The sequence below is a fragment of the Castor canadensis genome, chromosome 9, assembly GCF_047511655.1.
Source record: "Castor canadensis chromosome 9, mCasCan1.hap1v2, whole genome shotgun sequence".
In the NCBI taxonomy this organism is placed as follows: domain Eukaryota; kingdom Metazoa; phylum Chordata; class Mammalia; order Rodentia; family Castoridae; genus Castor; species Castor canadensis.
In genome coordinates this window covers 52452975-52471932 of record NC_133394.1, presented here as the reverse complement: position 1 = coordinate 52471932, position 18958 = coordinate 52452975, and the positions used below count along the sequence as shown (strand labels likewise).

Below are 18958 nucleotides of genomic sequence, written 5' to 3'. Positions count from 1 at the left end.
GAAGGAAAAACTCTGGATTTCTGGAGATGTCAGAAACAGAATCTCAAGGCCCTGTGAAATTTGCCCTTAGCTCTGCAGAAATACTACAAAGAGCATCACCCTTCTGCTAATCACTCCATATGGTTTCATTTCTACACAAAAATGAATTCACCATTATCCAAATCTTGTGACAATAAAGAAAATCTAGGGGAGGGAGTGGGGGAGGGGGAAGAGGGGACAAATGACCCAAACAATGTATGCACATGTGAATAAATGAATTTTTAAAAATAAAAAAAATACATATAAAAAGAAAATCTAACATACTCTTAGAGTCTCTCTTCTAAATATTTAATCATCAAACTCTCAAGATCCCACTTATTTATAAAGCTGTCATTTACTTTTTAAAGGAAACTAACAGGAATATTGCCAAATGTGGCTCCACTGTTGCCATTATCCTGTATAAATCTGTGAGGTATTTGAAGACTTCCGTCTTTGTAAAGGTTTAGTCATACACAAAATGGGGAAAACAATCTTTTCTAATTTATTCTCCTTTTTTATGTCTTTACTGACATAATGAGGCCAATTTCTCTGGAACATACTTGTTGTCTAGGACATCTTCTACTAGTTCTTGTTTTGATTATGATGGCTATCTCTGGGAAAAATCCTTGGTGGTTTAAAGCTGCATCTCAGGTACCTGTTTACTTTCAGAAAGAAATGGTCTAGCTCTCAGTTACTTTTAATAAGCAGAATCATGACTATTTTATTTTTATTTCAAGTACTTTGAGTTTTTAATAAATAAATAATTGAAGGGATTCAAAATGAAATCCCAAATTAAAATCAGCCAGAAGGCAATAATCACCATCATCATCACCACCACTCTGGATATCTGAACATTGCTTCCTGCAATTAAATATTTTTCTCACTCATATCACTGTCATCTATCACTAGAGGACAAGTGTTGGACTTTTTCTGGATTGTTGCCCAGAGATGGCTGGGTAAGACTATTTTTAAAAACTCCTTTAACACTAAGTCTCTATAACCTTAAACTTTATTGAAATTAAAAAATAAAGGATTATATAGCTATGTTGCATAAATTGTGTGTGCCTATATAGACTGAAGAGAAATGAGGAGCAAAGCTTTAATCTTTCTCTCACGCTTTTATGATTGTTATCCATAAATATGCACATATGTATATATATGTACACTTTACTTCAGCTACCAAGAACTGTTATTTATCTGGCCCATTTGCCTGTATTCTAATCTATAAAGCAGGAATGAATTGAAACTACTCTCTTAGCTTGATAATTGAGTGCTAACATAATTTAAAGTGATTTAATCTAACTCTGTCCTAAGATTTTCCTAGATTAAGATTCTCTGACCTTTTAGTTCCCTCAAATACAGTTTACAGAATGTATTCATTACTTCCTATATAAGAATAGTAAATTTTACTGTCATATTTTTTAAAAACTTATAATGTTTTAAGTACTATATTACCAGGAAGCTTCAGATTACTTGTATAGAGAAAGCTGCATTTTGTTTAATTGTCAGTTTTTGTTTTGTTTTGCAAAAATGCAGTTAAAATCAAAGTTAGGAGTAAATATTTTGAATATTGGCCTGAAATTCTACTTTCATGTAGATTCTAAGGTAAATTCCTTTGAGTAGAATAGAAGTGGGAACTCCCCGCCTCAGTGGGTGAGTCCTGCATTAGTCAGTGTGCATTTTGAGGAAGCAGGAAAGGGGCAGAGATAGCTGCTGCTGCTGCCTAAAAAAAAAAAAACAAAAAACTAAGAAGCGTAAGAAATGAAGGCATCTCCCTCAGCTGTTCTGTGAGTGGTACTTCTCTTCCGAAAGCATTTGGAGGTTAGAGTTTTAGAAAGAAGTTGCTTAAGTCTTAAACTGACATTGCTTCTCATCAACCCAATTGTGCAAAACCAACTGAAGATGGGTAAGTGTAAAATATAAGGATTGTGGATATAAGATATAAATATAAGAACAGCTCTGAGCTCCTTAGATGAGAGATAAAGGAATAGTTTGATTTCAGGGTCCTAATAGAAAAATGCTGTAAGAGCCAAGTTCAAGTAGAAGAAGGGAAGACATCTCAGATTATAAATACTCCATGACTTAATGATTCATTGCAGCATGGAAAGGATTTCTCTTTACACAAGAGTTCTGGGCTGGGGTCCACTTATTACCAAACACATGCTCACAGAGTTTTTAAAAAACAGCTTCTATTTCATTCCTTTCAAACAAACAAACAAACAAACAAAAACACAGCCTCTGAGAAGATTACTTGAGTTGTCCATAATTTAAGAGTGATCTGAAGTTGCTGGATATGTTTATGTGACTATAATGGTTAGACCAAAACTTATTCCATAAGACATTGAAATGTTTTGTCACATTATAGCAAGCATGATTATTTGGAAATGCCCAAATAATTTCAGAGAAAGGATATTCATGCAACTACAACATGTGCTTTTTGTAAATAAAATCTGAATTAGAATCACTTTAAGTTTCAAACTTTTGTAAACATTTTTGTTGTGCTTTAAAGAAACCGTTATTTGAAAGCTCTTTAAATAAGCATATTTAAGGTTCTGTTTTCAAATATGCAGTAGCTGACATTTAGGAAGAAACAATTTGATTGTATCATGTATTAGACATCATAAATGTCAGAAAATTCTTTGGCAGGTGGAACACACTCTGACTTAACTGTCTGGAATTATTTTTCTGTCTGCAGACCATCTAGTGAAATAAGTGAGGCTTTGGTCTCTGAAGCTGAGAGCAAAAACCATGAGCATCTAACACATGAGGGATTCGTGGAAAGTACCACCCTACAAATCCGTCCAGCCACAAAGACCCAGTACAGAGAGTTCCACATTGTTCCAGTCAGTGGGGTTCCCCCAGCTGAGGACCAAATAAGTGATTCTGATTGTGCAGTGATCATAAAAGAAGAAACCGTCCGGAGCTACCAAAGGGCCCCCCAAACTTGTGATTCCCAAGAAAGCCACCTGGGAGAAGCAGTCGTCTTAAGGGAGAAGGCAGAAGCAGGGCTACCAGGCCCTGTGGTTGAGCTACAACTGTCCCTCTCTCAAGAAAGACAAAAGGCCACTAGTGGCCTCGTAGTGGCTCTCCAGGGAGCTGAAAACTCTAAATCTTCCGACCCAAATTCCAGCTTAAAACACGAGAAGACTGTCCACATAAATTCCGTCCCTGCTGATGAGAAAGCGGACCCTTCTCTGAGGTCCAGCAAGATAATCCAGATCTCCAGTGGCAGAGAATTGAGAGTGGTCCAGGGGAGGGGAGCAGGAGACGCTGGGCTGCCTCGGGTGGAAGTGATCCTCGATTGCTCTGACAGACAGAAGACGGAAGGGTGCGGGCTGCAGGCAGGAAAGGGGTGTGTGGCTTCTCCAGTGGAAGGAGGGCAGTCAGAAGCACCTCCTTCTCTGGTCTCCTTTGCCGTCTCATCAGAAGGCACAGAGCAGGGAGAAGATCCGCGCTGGGAAAAAGATCACAGCAGACCACACAAGCACAGAGCGCGGCACGCACGTAAGTCCTGTCCTGGGTCTATGGCCGGCTGTCAGAGAAACGGGGAGCTGAGGGGCATTTTACTGCTGCTTTGCCTGCATCGATTTTGTATTTGGGTGTTTTTGGGTTTTTTTTAAAGGATTTTTCTTAAGCTTTTCATTACCTTTAAAAAATTAATGTATGCAAAAATAACAAATATGAAATTGTGAAGAATACCAGTTTGTGAATTGAGCAGTAAATTTGAACTTCCTAGTAGATTTAAATGTTCTTCATGAACTTCTTTTTATCCCTAATAGTACAGGAACAGTTAAGAGAATAATATGGTCAATGGGCTTTTCTGATTGATTTCGGACTGTTACATTTCATGTTAAAATAGCATAAGAAAGTATTGGAAGTCATGTGGACTCCGAGTTTAAAAAACGGTTCAGCCTGCTGCTGCAAGCTGTCTTTAAAATCCAGGCTTCACCACTGATATTAAAAGCAGATCTTCATTTTGAAAAAAAATCACTTTGCAGCTTGATGATGCTTGCAGAAGTGTTTGACAGACAAGGACATGTGTGACACTGAGCAGTTACATGATCCTTTTTGTTGTGTAAGTCTTCACTAGACTGCAAAGTGTTTCATCTACCTTCTAGACATAGAAGTCAGTCTCCAGGGCCATGTGCAGGCATTTAAATGTACCCATGCATAAAATGTACTGGAATTCAATGCTTTTTATGGCATTTTGTTTCATCCTAGGGCAGTGATGACAGACAAGGAATGAGGATGAGAATTGCAATTAGGTGTTATCACTTTTGTTGTTTTCTTTCATGTGTGTCTACTTTTTTTCTATTACAAATTTTGGAATTTCATTTGAGGATGTAAAGGTACTTGACTGTATGAATAGTGCATAACAGCAATGAACTTAGTTATTCAAAGTAGTACATTAAGCCTTCTGGCCCATTGTTGTTTCTTTCAAAGCATATTTTTAGCATAACCATTTGTAGTTTTATTGGCAAGTGCCATTAATTCCTTATACTTTAAACATCTGTATGCCATCTTCACATTTATAGCATATGTACCAAAAGTTTCAAGAAAGTGTTCACATACTTTATGCATTGGCAGTGAAGTTAGCAACAACTGTGCAACTGTGACTGTCAATTTAATAATAAGTTCTATAACACTAGTGAAAAAGTAATGGCCACATTTGTAACTATTTTCTCTGTACAAATTTGATCATCAGTGAATATTGTAACTTTTTAATAAATTTTTACTCTGATTTTATTTTATTCTTTAAAAATTAACCATTAAGTCTGTTTGTTAATAAAAATGCTAAATAAGAAAAATGCATCATAAGACCCTAAAAATTTTCCTGAAGTTTCCATTTAACTATCTTGAGGAATTAAAAATTATTTGTGAATTATATTCTTTAAAATATGATTATAAGTAGACAGTGCTATAAATTGATTTACCACCAATTTATTTTTGATAATTGTAAAATAAAAATTGTATTTATTTAAAAATGTAAATACAATTTTTATTTTACAACTGCAAAGCTCTTGTTTCAAATGATCTAATTACTGCATATGTTTTTGCACCAGTTAAGAGGATCACAAATGATATCTATTTTAAATTTCCCCAAGATTTACACTTACTCCTACTGCTATTAAAGGAGCATTACATTCCAAAAATAGCAATATACTGTCAAACAAATTTATTCAGATAATTTTTCTTGAGGCATACTACCTCTTTTTTATAATGCTTAGAAACAGTTTTATACTGACATTTTATTTTTTATTATGAAAATATAAAGTATATCTTATCTTGTTCTTCAGCAAATATTATGTTATTAAATTATATTTTTTTAAATTCAAATTGTATCCTATTAACTGGCATTCTTTAGCCTATTTTTAATGTTAAAGGGTAGGACTCTATAGAAAAATAAGTGTATGAAACACATGCTCTAAACAATATATATAAAATATATTTGCATGAATAAATGGAACAGAGCATTGTATATTGTTATATATAGATATATGTTTGTTAGTATGAGTATGAATTTTAAAAGAAATAAGGGGCTGGGGAAATAAGTGGTAGAATGTGTGCTTAGCATGGGTGAGGCCATAGGTTCAATACCCAAGGAAGGAAGGAAGGAAGAAGAAAGACAGAAAAAAATAAATGAGTTGTATTTCTTTAAAATTTAGTACCCAATTGTATGAATTTTTCACATATTCATTTTCCCACAGGGGGAGTCAATTTCTGGTTTGCTATAGAGTTTCCTTGAATTTATCAACTCAATAAACTTTTTGTACTTTCCCTAGGACTCAGGAGGAGTGAAAGCCTGTCAGAAAAGCAGGTGAAAGAAGCAAAATCTAAATGTAAAAGCATTGCCCTCCTTCTAACAGATGCCCCCAACCCCAACTCCAAGGGGGTGTTGATGTTTAAGAAGAGACGACGGAGGGCTAGGAAGTATACCCTAGTCAGCTACGGTACGGGAGAGCTTGAGAGGGAGGAAGACGAGGAGGAAGAAGGCGACAAAGAGGATACCTGTGAAGTTGCATTTCTTGGCACAAGCGAATCAGAGGTGGATGAAGAGTTATTGTCTGACATTGACAATAACACACAAGTTGTGAACTTTGACTGGGATTCTGGACTGGTGGACATTGAAAAGAAACTGAACAGAGGGGACAAGATGGAGATGTTGCCTGACACCACCGGCAAGGGAGCCCTCATGTTTGCCAAGAGAAGGGAGAGAATGGATCAGATCGCAGCCCAAAAGGAAGAAGAGAGGGTGAGTGGGGTGCCAGGCAGAGAACCAGATGCTGCCCAGCTGGATGGCCTGAGAACCATGACCTCTTACCAAAGAAAGGAAGAAGAATCTATGAGAATGCAGAGTTCTGTGAGCAAGAGTTACATCCAGATGGGCCAAGGTCCTGGTCATGTGCCCCAACAGAATGGCTTCAGTGCAGTGTCTGACACATCAGAGGCCCAAAGGATGATTTCTATGAATAGAACAGCCAAACCCTTCCCAGGAGCTGTGAACCAGCCAGCAGCCCCCTTCTCTCCAACATGCAACATGACCAGTCCCATCTCTGACTTCCCTGCTCCTCCACCTTATTCTGCGGTCACTCCTCCACCTGACAGTTTCTCCAGAGGGATATCAAGTCCAATCACTAGCCCAGCACAGCCCCCTCCATGGCCCCAGCCTGCCCCATGGTCTCAACCAGCTTTTTATGATTCATCTGAACGAATAGCTTCCCGGGATGAGAGGATTGCAGTACCAGCAAAAAGAACAGGAATATTGCAGGAGGCCAAGAGGAGAAGCACAACAAAACCCATGTTTACTTTTAAAGAGCCCAAAGTAAGCCCAAATCCTGAACTCTTGTCACTTCTTCAAAATTCAGAAGGCAAACGGGGCACTGGGGCTGGAGGTGATTCGGGACCCGAGGAAGACTACCTCAGCTTAGGAGCAGAGGCTTGTAATTTCATGCAAAGCTCCTCTTCAAAACAAAAGACCCCACCTCCTGTTGCTCCGAAACCTGCAGTCAAGTCCTCATCCTCCCAACCAGTGACTCCAGTTTCTCCAGTCTGGTCTTCAGGAGTGGCTCCAACCCAACGTCCTGCTTTCTCCACATCGAACCCATCACAGGGCACTGTTGTCTCCTCCATCAAAATAGCCCAGCCTTCTTATGCTCCTGCCCGGCCAGCAAGTGCACTGAACCTGGCTGGTCCATTCAAAGGACCACAAGCAGCAGTAGCCAGTCAGAATTACACACCTAAGCCAATGGTATCGACACCCACTGTGAATGCTACTCACACTGGTGCAGGGAGACCATCCAATGAGCTGCCTGGAATGAGTGGGAAAGGAGCTCAGCTCTTTGCTAAACGGCAGTCAAGAATGGAGAAGTATGTGGTGGATTCTGACACAGTACAGGCCCATGCTGCCCGGGCTCAGTCTCCCACTCCATCCCTACCAGCCAGTTGGAAGTACTCCTCCAACGTCCGAGCACCCCCTCCTGTGGCCTACAATCCTATCCACTCCCCCTCCTACCCACTGGCTGCCATCAAGTCTCAACCATCAGGCCCACAGTCCTCCAAAATGAGCAAGAAAAAGGGCAAGAAACCCCTCAATGCTCTGGATGTCATGAAGCACCAACCATATCAGCTCAATGCATCTTTGTTTACTTTCCAACCTCCAGATGCAAAAGATGGCCTTCCTCAAAAGTCACCAGTCAAGGTCAATTCAGCTCCAGCAATGAAGCAAGCTCTTCCTCCCTGGCCAGTGAATGTTGGCTCACCCACAAATGTACAGGCTTCATCAGTGTACTCGGTACCAGCCTATACCTCACAGCCTTCCTTCTTTGCAGAGGCCACCTCACCAGTCAGTGCATCCCCAGTGCCTGTGGGCATTCCCACCTCTCCAAAGCAAGAATCAGCCTCATCATCTTATTTTGTGGCACCAAGGCCAAAGTTTTCAGCCAAGAAAAGTGGTGTCACTGTTCAGGTGTGGAAACCATCTGTTGTGGAAGAGTAATCTTGTAGCTGAAGCTGAGTGTCCACTTTGCTTGAAATGAATTGTTTGCAGTGTTACTTGAGTCCCCAAGAATGCCTAGCAAATTCGCAAACTAATTTCAGTATGTCACTTCCCAATCTGGGTCCAAGGAGCATAATCTTTTTAATGAGTCAAAAATCCAACTCAGATTGACTTAAAATGTATTTATCTTTTTTGCATACTTATAAAATCTAGGAACATCCCAAAACAGATATATACTATTACATTAGGTAAGCAGAATGCTTAGGACTTATGCTTTAGCCCCAAGAATGATAGTGATCAGTGTTATCAAATAGTAGAGCACAGCCTTTATGTAACCTGACAGCTGTGCTCCCATGGTGAAAAAGTGGTTTAAATGTAGTGAAAATATAACATGCATTGACAGAGATTTTCCTTGTAAAGTCGTGCATTATTTTTATTACTAGTGTTAAAGGAATAAGAGCTCTGTTGAGGACAGATCTGTCCACCTCAGGCACCTGTTTGATATCACAGAGAAGGTACTCTGAGAATTGCTGGAATGTACATAATTTAGGAAGAGGTAGGTAAGAAAGATGATCTTAATAATTACTGAGCACTCATTATGTATTACTTTCTTTGCCAGATATTCTTACATGTAGACTCATTTCAGAAGGCTTATTTAAAGTAAATAGGATTATACTTAGATAATTACTCATTAGAGATGGGTTAGATAATTACCCATTAAAGATGGGTTCCCATCCTCCCTTCCCAGTTACTTAAGGAGCTGAGTACATCTCCAATTGCCCATAGAAGTGTACATTGGTTTTCCTCATCTGAGTAAGCGGTAAAGTGCAGTGTAATGAGTAACATAAAAAGGAGGATGCATGATGAAGGCACACATGTTTATTGTTTTACCCTGGGAAATCACATGATTGGGACCCAAAGGGTACCGAGTACAAGGAGCTAATGGTGAAGCACAAAGAACCCCATGTGTGTGGAGACTGTAGGGTGAGAACACAGTTATTAACATCATGTCTGAGTGACCTCACAGATTTTCTTCCTATGTGTGCTTTGCTGTTTGATAACTGCTTCTCCCACTGTCCTTATAATTCTATTCTTGCACCTTCACTTTATTATTTCTATTTGATGGACCAGGATAATTAAGGCAAGGTTACCTTGTAAATTTGGATTGGTCATACACCATGTCGTCATTCAGCTGGCTATGAAGTTAATAATGTTACTGAAAGTAAACCTGAAGACCTTTCTCATGTCTATTTTAAGCTGAGTGTGACCAACCATGGAAAATATTCAGCATGAATTAATGTAGACAACTCCAACTCATTTATGACAGCTCCAAGGAAAACCACCTACTCCATGCAGGAGACATGTTTAGAGACCTCCTATAAAACTTTCCTGGTTAGAGGGTACACAGTGCCATTTTAATCCTCTGGAAATATCTGTATTCCTGTTCTTTTTCTGCTCTCACTGTCAATCTGCTGTGTTTTTCACTATCCTATTAAAATGTTACTTTCTTCTTTATCTGTTCATTGTACAAATTTTTTTCTAGAAATCTTCCTTGAATGAACTATTCTGACCTAAGTCATTTCTCTGGTATTTCTCTCATAACTTCTCAATTTCTTTTTTGTGAGCATCCATTTCTTCATACATTGTAAATCTGTAATCTTTAGGTATTCCTGAAAGATAACACACAAAGAAGAGAATTAAGTCAGCTACAGACCAATGGGGCTGATTCTCTTGCTTTTTCTCTTTAAATTCTCCCATTGCATCTGGTGGCAATACAACCACAGGATATAATTTGGTCCCTTATTTTTCTTTTTGGGAAATCAATTTGGAAAATTAATGCAAGATAAAAGAAAACACAACCTATTTTACATAACACAATTATTTGTATGACTTGTTCCCCACAAAGGAAGTGTGTTGAGTGCTGTGTGTTTTGCATTGTTTCTAACAGAATAATCTAAATAGTCTTCGTAAGATGAAGCAGAAAAGGAGATGGTTTTGTAACTCTGCATTCTTAACAGAGCATTTAAAGAATGGCATAAGTTAGAGGAAAGACATGGAACACATAGGTAGTCAATTTGAGATCACTGGTTCAAAAGCATCCTAGAGTGGTCATGACCCAGAAGAATTTCCAGTTATCCAATCGTTTGAGGCATGTAGGAATGAGAAGTGTTTTCAGTCCATTTCCTGTTAGACAGGTGGCAATCTTAGCAGAGCCACTATTTGGAGTTGATGAGTAAAAGCACAACTAATATGACTATGTCTTCTCATCATCTGTGGACTATTTGGGATTCCCAAATGCTTCTAAGAGAAATGTCAGGCATGCAGTCACCGTTTCAACCAGGGACTGGTAATGGAGGTCTCATCCTGAACAATACAGTCCCACTTTATAGAGGAAAGATAGAAATTTTCTGAATCAATGTCCACAGCAGAGTCTGACCTCTCTCTGTGGGATACCAGAAACAGGAGGGAGAAGGACTAAGCCAAATCCCTGGAGAAAGAGGATTTCCTTTTCTTCTTCTCCCCTCCAGGGGGCTGCATGTGCCACCTTTCAGGTAGAGGTATGGAAGTGATGTCACTGTGGCAGGCGGGAGGGTTAGAAGTAGAAACAGGAGCCTCTCTCCCATTGGACCCATGTTGCAATTTGAGTCTTGGTTTTGTTGTGTGGAGGTTGTTGGATTGGTTGGTTGTCTGGTTGTGGGCCTGGGGAGGTAGTGTGTTCAGTTTTTAGCACCTTTCTTCTTTCCTTGTTCTTTGTTAGCCTGATTTCTGAGTAGAGCACCCATGAGTCAGTTTGCATTGTCATCTGAATAGCAATAATCATTTGCTGAGTGACTATGTAATGTTAGGTGCTTTTAGTATAGCATCTCAAGGATCCCTGCATGGTTTATGTGGGCACCAGACTATAAACCAAAGGTAATCACAGTCACCAAATTATTGAAGGGCTTTAAGCAAATATAAGTATAGCATTTTTCCCTCAGTCTTAGGTGAGAACAAATTGAATCAAAGAGCCGGTGAGAGAGGAAATCTGAACATTGTCACCTTAATCTTAGAACATTTACTATTTTATTTATAATATTCAATAATTGACACATTATGTTTTGAGAGAGGAAAAGACACAGTTTCTGCATTTAGACTATCACTGATAATGTAAAACATATACTTTAGGGCTATATTTTATAAGACATATTTGAGTGAACTTTGTAAAACTATGCTTCAAAATGTACCTAGTATAATTACTAATGATAACATGTAGCAAATATCTCATTTTGTATTAGCTATCTCATTTAATCTTCACAAGAATCATTTTAACCACAGGAAAACCTATCCAAGTTACAAGTAGTTTCTTTGCATAAACTGGGATTATTTAACTATTCTGGGCAGTGCTGACTTCATTGTAGGAAAGCTGAGTATTATCACACAGCTTACATTCTAGCATCAAGAGTCACAACTGAAATGTCAAAAACAAGTGATTCATACTTAAAGATGGTGCACTAACTTATGTGAGACCAGTTTCCTGTTTGCCATTACTAAGCTAAAGAACACTGAGAATCATTTAGCCACTGTCAGGCACTGACCATGTGGCTCTTTCAGTAAAGTCACTGAAAAGCAGAACACACATGGCTGTTGGTGCCAGACAAAATCTTGCTGTATATCATTTCAAACAGTTACATATTAAAGAAACTTCAAGCATTCACATTCATAGGTCCTGAAGACCAGTGGTGTTGTTCATGAGTCACCATCAGCTAGGCAGTTAAAGTATTTGAAATCATGGTCATCAGATGTGACTGTTTTCTGAAAGGCTAAATGCTTTAAATGCTTCCAGAGAGAAGTGTGGAGTGCATGTTCATTATCTCCAAAAAAGCAGGGTTGTTGAGCTTGTTTTTAAAATTTTTTATAAGTTCATGAGAAAAGTATGTAAATTCCAACAACCAACATTACAGTCCCAGAAACACTGACCCTCACTGGTCTAGTGTCTCCATATCATGGACTCTGGGGGATGCAAAGAGTTGGGTAACACTTCAGAGCTACTGACTGAGTCAACAAGTCTTGTGGGAAAACAGAATTGAATTCTCTAGATGTCCTCCCCGGGTTGGCGTAGGGGACATAAATCAGGCTAGTGAATTCCCATAGGGTCCAAACACAAGGCAAAGTGCTATAGGGGCCAGTCTCTGCTTATCCTTCTTCAGTGCTAACAAAAGAATGAAAATTAGTCATCCTGTGAGCACCGGCCAGTGACATTCCATCCTCCTCTACAATCAGAACTATCATGTCCTTGACATTATCAGGAAAACTCAGTTTCTTAAGTTTTTAAAAACTTATGTTTCTATGGTATGCAGATCTTTACACTTAGTAATCCAAAAATCACAAAACTACTCAGAAGCAATTAAATGAAAAGAAATTTAATTAAAAATCAAATCTAGGGCTGGGAATGTAGCTCAGTGGTAGAACACTTACCTAGCACATGCCCTGGGTTCAATTCCTAGTACCACAAACACACACAAAATCAAATCCTGTTAGACATTTCTCAGACTCCTGATTTTCTCAAATAAAGCTAATAAAGTACACTTCAAGTGTGAGGACAGGAAATTAGGTTTCCATAGGGTCCTATAGTTTAAGCATTGTTTGGTTATGAATATATGTAACTTTAAAATTTTTCATTTAAATCTCCTCATATTTATGTTACACCATTTTTGACATGTTTATCTACATTGGGTGTGCTTTATGACTGCTCAAATGTAAGTCTAGGGCTCCTAATCAAACTATGCAAGGGACCTGCTTTCCAACTGCCCGCCTTCCTCTACCTGATAGTGGGAAATATAATGATGTTCAGAGAACTGTGTGGAGTGCCTGCTTTCACAGCTCCTAAGAACTAGTACTGGTTTGTTCATGGAAAACATGTTAAAATCAAAGAATTGTTATTGGCCTTGAGTTGAAAAATGCACATTATAGAAATAAATAGAAAAATGTTTTTGAAAGTAAATAACAGAAGGCACTGTGTTTTGTTTTTATCTTAACCATACATTTTAGAAGTCAGTTAATCTCTGATACTTTTAATTGGGGAAATAAAAAGCTTTCAAAGTCCCCAAACAACCTTGAATGAAGCATTTTGGTTCACATCAGGAGGCTGGATGAGGAAGGCAACTGTGGCAGCCATTTAGACAGTCACCTGGGGCCCATGGGAAAGGCAGGAGGTAGGAGAGAAGAGTTCAGGTATTAAGCCCCTACTACATATCAGGAAGTGTGTGAAATGTTTTGTGAAAATTATGATAGCTAATAGTAACTGAACAAAACTTCCAACCTTGAGTTGTGCTGGATATCTTTATAGATCATCAGTTTTGACAGTGCTTCTTATAACATACCATTGCTATCCTGATTTTATGGATACAGATGGGATTCTGAGGCACAAAGGCTAACTAACTTGCATAAGATCATACAATGTCAAGTAATGGACCTTGCATAATTCAGTCTGCAACCTGCATTCTTAACCATTTATACTTTCATTTCATTTACTCCTCAGACTTATTCTGAAAACTAACATGTTTTCCCATTTTATAGATAATGTCTCTGAAGCTCAGAGAGGTTAAACAACTTGTCCAACAATCACCAACTTTAAGGGTGGTAGATTAGGGTTAGACTTAGATATATGTCAGACATCCAATTATAGGCAGGTTGTATGGGACCTCACAGTTTCTAGTCTTACCAGACCATGACACCTGTTAGTTGCATATTCACCAAACCGGTTCACCAGGCACCTACATGCTTTACAGAAGGCTTTGATCACAGTGGGTGATGTTAAGAAGGACCCCACTGTCATAAGATTGCTATAACATCACAAGCTCTGACAGCATGTTGGAAGTAAAAACCAGACTCTGAGAAAAAAACACCAGTTTTGTAACTTTAAAAGGATGGATTGAGCAGAGATTTTGTGTAAGTTACCCAAATTCTTTCATTTTCTTATTTCAGGATGAATAGGTGGTATCTATGGGCTAGGAATGGGAAGGAGTGTGATTTAGAAAAATAAAGCTGAATCAAAGTCTCTACATGAAAGAAGGGCTCCCCTTGGCTTTATGCCATTCTGACTAAATGAAATTCAGGGAACTTTCTTATTAAGTAGTGAATCAGCATCCAGCTTGCCTAGTAGGAAACCAATAATAACTTTAGGCATTTCAACAAGGATAATTCTAAACAGAATAAAGGTGATGCAGTCACCAGTTTCCAGTATTTCAAAGTACACTCTCAGGTTAAGTTACCACTGAGATTGGACAGAGTGATGCTCTCCATTTTCAGCTAGCAGTCACCCTCAATGTCCATGAGGCAGCAAACCCTTGTTGTCACAAAATGTCCCCACTGAAAGATCCCTTCAGAACTATTTCTGTCAAAGATTCCCCAGCAAGGACATTTTTACACTTTGTAATTTTTCTTTTCTTAAGCTATGAAGATGAAAACATCTTCTAAGGAAGAGATTTTCTAAGTGTTGAGTCCTACTCTTACGTTCGTTACAAGTGTTAACTATTTTAGATACCACAAACTAACTGCAGTACAGGTAGGTACTTTATCATCCTACTTTAAGATGAGACAATGGAGGCAAAGGAGCTAAAGAACTGGTCTGTAGTGTTGGGCTGAGACTCATGGCCCAGCAGTCCAGCTCCCCAGCCATTCTGTAATCACAAGGCTACACTCCCTCCCTAGATCCTGAGATTCTCATTACAGTGGAAAGGAATTGCTTGTCAGAGGCAGTAAGTTTCACATGTCTCGGAATTGTTAACTCAAAGTTACATTGCATTTTCTAAATTAAAATAAGAAAAGATAGAAAAAGTTTAGAGTTTGGTAGCTCCAAATGATAGACACTTAAAAATATGGTACAGTGGGGGTGGGGAAAGTTTTTAATTTTTATTTCCATTGGCCTATTTGCTTATAACTTGATAAATGATAAGGGGAAGCTCAGCATTTTGCTGGTTATCCATGAATGAATATCAGCAATGCACTACATCAAAAACCTCAAACATAGGCCACTTCCAGCTAACGAGCCTCATAAAGAACAAGAGCTGTGCTAATTTCACCAGGTACATTAAGGAGAATGAGAGAATAGTGACTAAGAGAAATCCCTCAGATTTTAGTAATAATCATGCAAAAAATGCTTCCTAAAATTTGTAAGTTAAAAAAGGCTCTGGGTGCTGGTGGCTCATGTCTGTAATCCTAGCTACTTGGGAGACTAAGAGCAAGAGGATTTCAGTTCAGTGCTAGTCTGGGGAAATAGTTCATGAGACCCCATCTCCAAAATGGACTGGAGATGTGGCTCAAGTATATAGCACCTGCTTTGCAAGCGTGAAGCCCTTAGTTCAAATCCTAGTCCTACTTAAAAAAAAGGCATGATTCAATTTAGGAGAATCAAAAGATAACACTTCTCAAATGAACTCCACATATAATTAGTCAAGATAATGCAAGTACACTGAGCACCCCGAGACACATTTTGTAGTGGTTAAGAATGTGGTCTCTGGGGACCATTGCCTGTATCTGAATCCAGCCCCACCTCTTGTTAGTTGGGAGAATTTAAGCAAATGATCCTGCTGCTCCTTGCCTCAGAACCTCAGCTGTGAAATGAAGACAATAGTAGGCGCATCTGTGAAAATTTAGTCAATATGAACTACGGGTATAAAACAGTGTCTGGCACAAAGAAAGCACTCAACACATGTTAGCTGTGAATATTATTTTAAATGGCATTCAATAAACAATAGCTACTCTTTTAAAAACTTCCAAGGAGAAATGTTACAATTAGACACGTTCTTTTGTGTTTTCTGTTAACATGAATTGCAGGGTAAGGGATTAGCACAACTAAAATAGAAAAATAGAAGCAGTTATCTGCAGAAACCTCATGTTGACATCAGAAATTTATCCCCAAAAGTATTTAATTGAGAGATCTTTGTTTCTTCTCTATTTTTCTCTTTGCTTTATGTGTTCACTCTATATTCAATTTACTGGTGAATTACTTATTTATTTATTTTTTGCTTTGTGCTCATCCATCATACTAGCATAGTTTTAGTAGTATATGAAGATGAGACCAGGATGCAAAAGCATTGGTTCAATGTTTATTTATTTTTTAAATGAATTTAACAACAGCTTTGAGACTCTATTATAAAGGTGGTATGTGGTATATTTAGCAAGGCAAAGGGAACTCTCCCTGGAAAAATGCTTGAAAATCAAACATATTCTCAAAATAGGATAGCTGGTATTCTGAGTAAGTCTCTAGCAGAATCGCTAGAGCATCAGTAGGCTTGTCCCACAGGCAGTGGAGTAGTTGGCAGCCCCATCCTGGAGACTACTCCACTTTTGCAGATTTGCAACAGTTGGGCCCTGGCAGCTCTGGCTGGCCTATGGGGCACACTTCACTGCTGCCCTCATTGCTGTTTTCCAACTCAGTCCTAGGACAAAGGGTCAGAAACCTGGCCTGTGTAGAGTAAGTGATCCCTTGCTCAAAAAGCATGATCACTTTCCCATTTCAGAAAGTGAAACCCTGGCCTGAACAGAGTGAGTTCCCAGCTCCCAGCGCAAGGAATGAAAAACAGTTCTGAGAAACTGAGAGACTGGTATAGGGAGGGACTTAACATTGCAGCTGCCTTTTAAGCCCAGGAAATTTCTTGTGGATTTTCTGGTACTTTTAGAATTTATCTGAGTCAGAAGCAGAAGTCAGGACTAATCTTAAAGAGAAAAAAAATCAAAACAAGCTGAGTCTCTGAAGTTTTTCTCCATATCCAAAATAGTTTGTTTCAAAAACGATTAAATTGTTTTAGTTTAGTTTTCCTTTTTGTGACATCTAATTACATTTAAAAAAACAAAACAACACTAGGTCTCTTTCTTGCATTTTCTGCCTTTTGGTTCTTTTTCTCCCGGTGTATTTCAGACTTAGAAAGAAATGTCCTCAGAACAATCCTGTACAGCTAAGATTTACTAAGGGGGTAAGTTGGACCAATACAAATAAAGTGCTAATTTAAGGCATGAAGCCAATTCTTCCACGATTTGGGTTTTGGCTTTTTTGGTTTTGCATTTGGTTGTGTTTTGTGGTTTGTTTGTTTGGTTTGCTTTTGTTGTTGTAGGTTGTGTTTTCGTGGGACTGGGGTTTGAACTCAGGGGCCTCTACAACACCTGCAGTCCATTTTGCTCTGGTTATTTTCAATTTCAGTTTTTTACCAAGTAATATGATATCTTTACAACCCAACACATTTGTTTGAGCAAACGGTTGCTTTAATAGTGTTTTAACACAGCTTTCCAACTTTTACTCCCAGGGAGATGTTAGGATTCCCCTGGCACCTTCCAGATGATTTACTAGGTCTAAGTGGAACCAAGAGATTGATTTTTTATAACACACTCCAAGTGCTTCTGATGCTAATGACTTGTGCATAACACTTTGAAGAACCCCTTGTGAGCACTGCAAACACTTTTTAACTTTATTCTCTAAACCCCATAAATAATTTGCCTGTTCATCCAGGCAGCCGGCAGCCAGATTGAGAAGGGCATCTGCTCTGAAGAGGAGCAAGCAGGCTCTGAAGCACTCGCTTGTCGACTTTGTTCCAAATGTCCAGGAGAGGGCAGTAAACTCTCTTCTTTGCTCAAGGGTCTTCCCAGGCAGCCATAATGAAGCTGGTTGTAATTCATCTTTTTAAATAGAAAAATAAAGGGAGCCTTGAGATTTAATTTTATCTGATCCCCTGCCTCTAATCAAGGAGAAGCGTAAATACTTCTAGGAACAGAATGATACAATTTCTTATTATCTAGATTCAGGATTGTCCCAAGTTCCTAGGCTTTTTTTCTTCTCTGGGAAAAGAGATTGTATGACTTCCCTTGGCTGTGGGTGCCTAGAGCCTGTTATCTACAGTCAAAAATGTTCTTACTAATAACTAACTTAATTCTCTCTAGCAGTAATCAAAACATTCTTTATCTTGGGATCTAGGCTAAAGGAGAATTCTGAAGCACTTTGAATGCTAATTAGCTTTTTAAAATGAAAATAAATAGGGCTTTAAAATTTTCACAAGTAAGAGGAAGTTCATGCACTTTACATGTCACAGGGAAAGATCCTGGTATTTTTTTTTAACCTTAATATTAATAGGTGCAAACAGTGTAATGTATCAACAAAACGCACACTAGTGAAAAGCTGCTTGAATGTGAGTTTACAAAGGAACAGGTATGTCCTCTCTGCAGCACCTTTGATCCACTTACACATTGTTTTTAAACCTTTGATCCATTGAAGTTTATTTCTCAAGCAAAAAAGATGGTGTTATATATGGAAGTTCTGTAATATATCTATGTCCGTTTACCAGTGGGAGGAGAAAAGACCAACAGGAGAGGATATTTGTGGGTGAGAGGGAGTGGAGCTGTAACACAGGTCACTGAGCATAGCCAATGAATCGGTGATCTACTAATCATAGCTTTAAAGGAATTTACCTGCATTAGACTTAGCAATACTGAAATGTGCAAGATTTAAAGATGAAGAATCTAATACTCCCGTGCCTTAGGCATGCAATAAATTAAAAGTAATTTTACCTGTAAAGAAAAAAAAAAAAGCAGTAAGAATGAAACTGGGGAAACAACCACTAACCTGGGAACCTGAACTCTCTATCCAGAGTATCTGATGATTTATTTTTTCCTTTTTTTGAGGGGAGGCTTTATCTAGATTTTTTGTTACTTTTTAAAGTTAATTTTTGTTGCCATATATTAATTGTACAAAGGGGTTTCACTGTGTTATTTCCATACATGCATATAAGATACTTTGACTGAATTCACCCCTCTATTGCCCTTTCTTGTCACCCCTCCTCCCATGTCTAATGAGTCTAAGACACAGAGCAAACCAGACTTGACAGGAACATTTTGATTGATATCAGTTAGAATCTTTTTACAAACAGATAAGCTGTGGACTTCTTTTATGCATCGCTTTCCCAGGAATTTTTTTAT

The 18958-nt window shown here is 38.5% G+C and overlaps 1 protein-coding gene across 2 annotated transcripts in view; it reads left to right on the top strand.

Moving 5' to 3' along the window:
• The window catches only part of Synpo2 (synaptopodin 2), a 187043-nt gene that overhangs the window by 151029 nt on the left and 17056 nt on the right, over positions 1-18958 (top strand). For both annotated transcript variants that reach the window (XM_074041625.1, XM_074041626.1), the window contains exons 3-4: positions 2714-3522; positions 5802-7984. In XM_074041625.1, the coding sequence (XP_073897726.1) occupies positions 2714-3522; positions 5802-7984 (2992 nt within the window). The remainder of the gene's footprint in view (positions 1-2713; positions 3523-5801; positions 7985-18958) is intronic.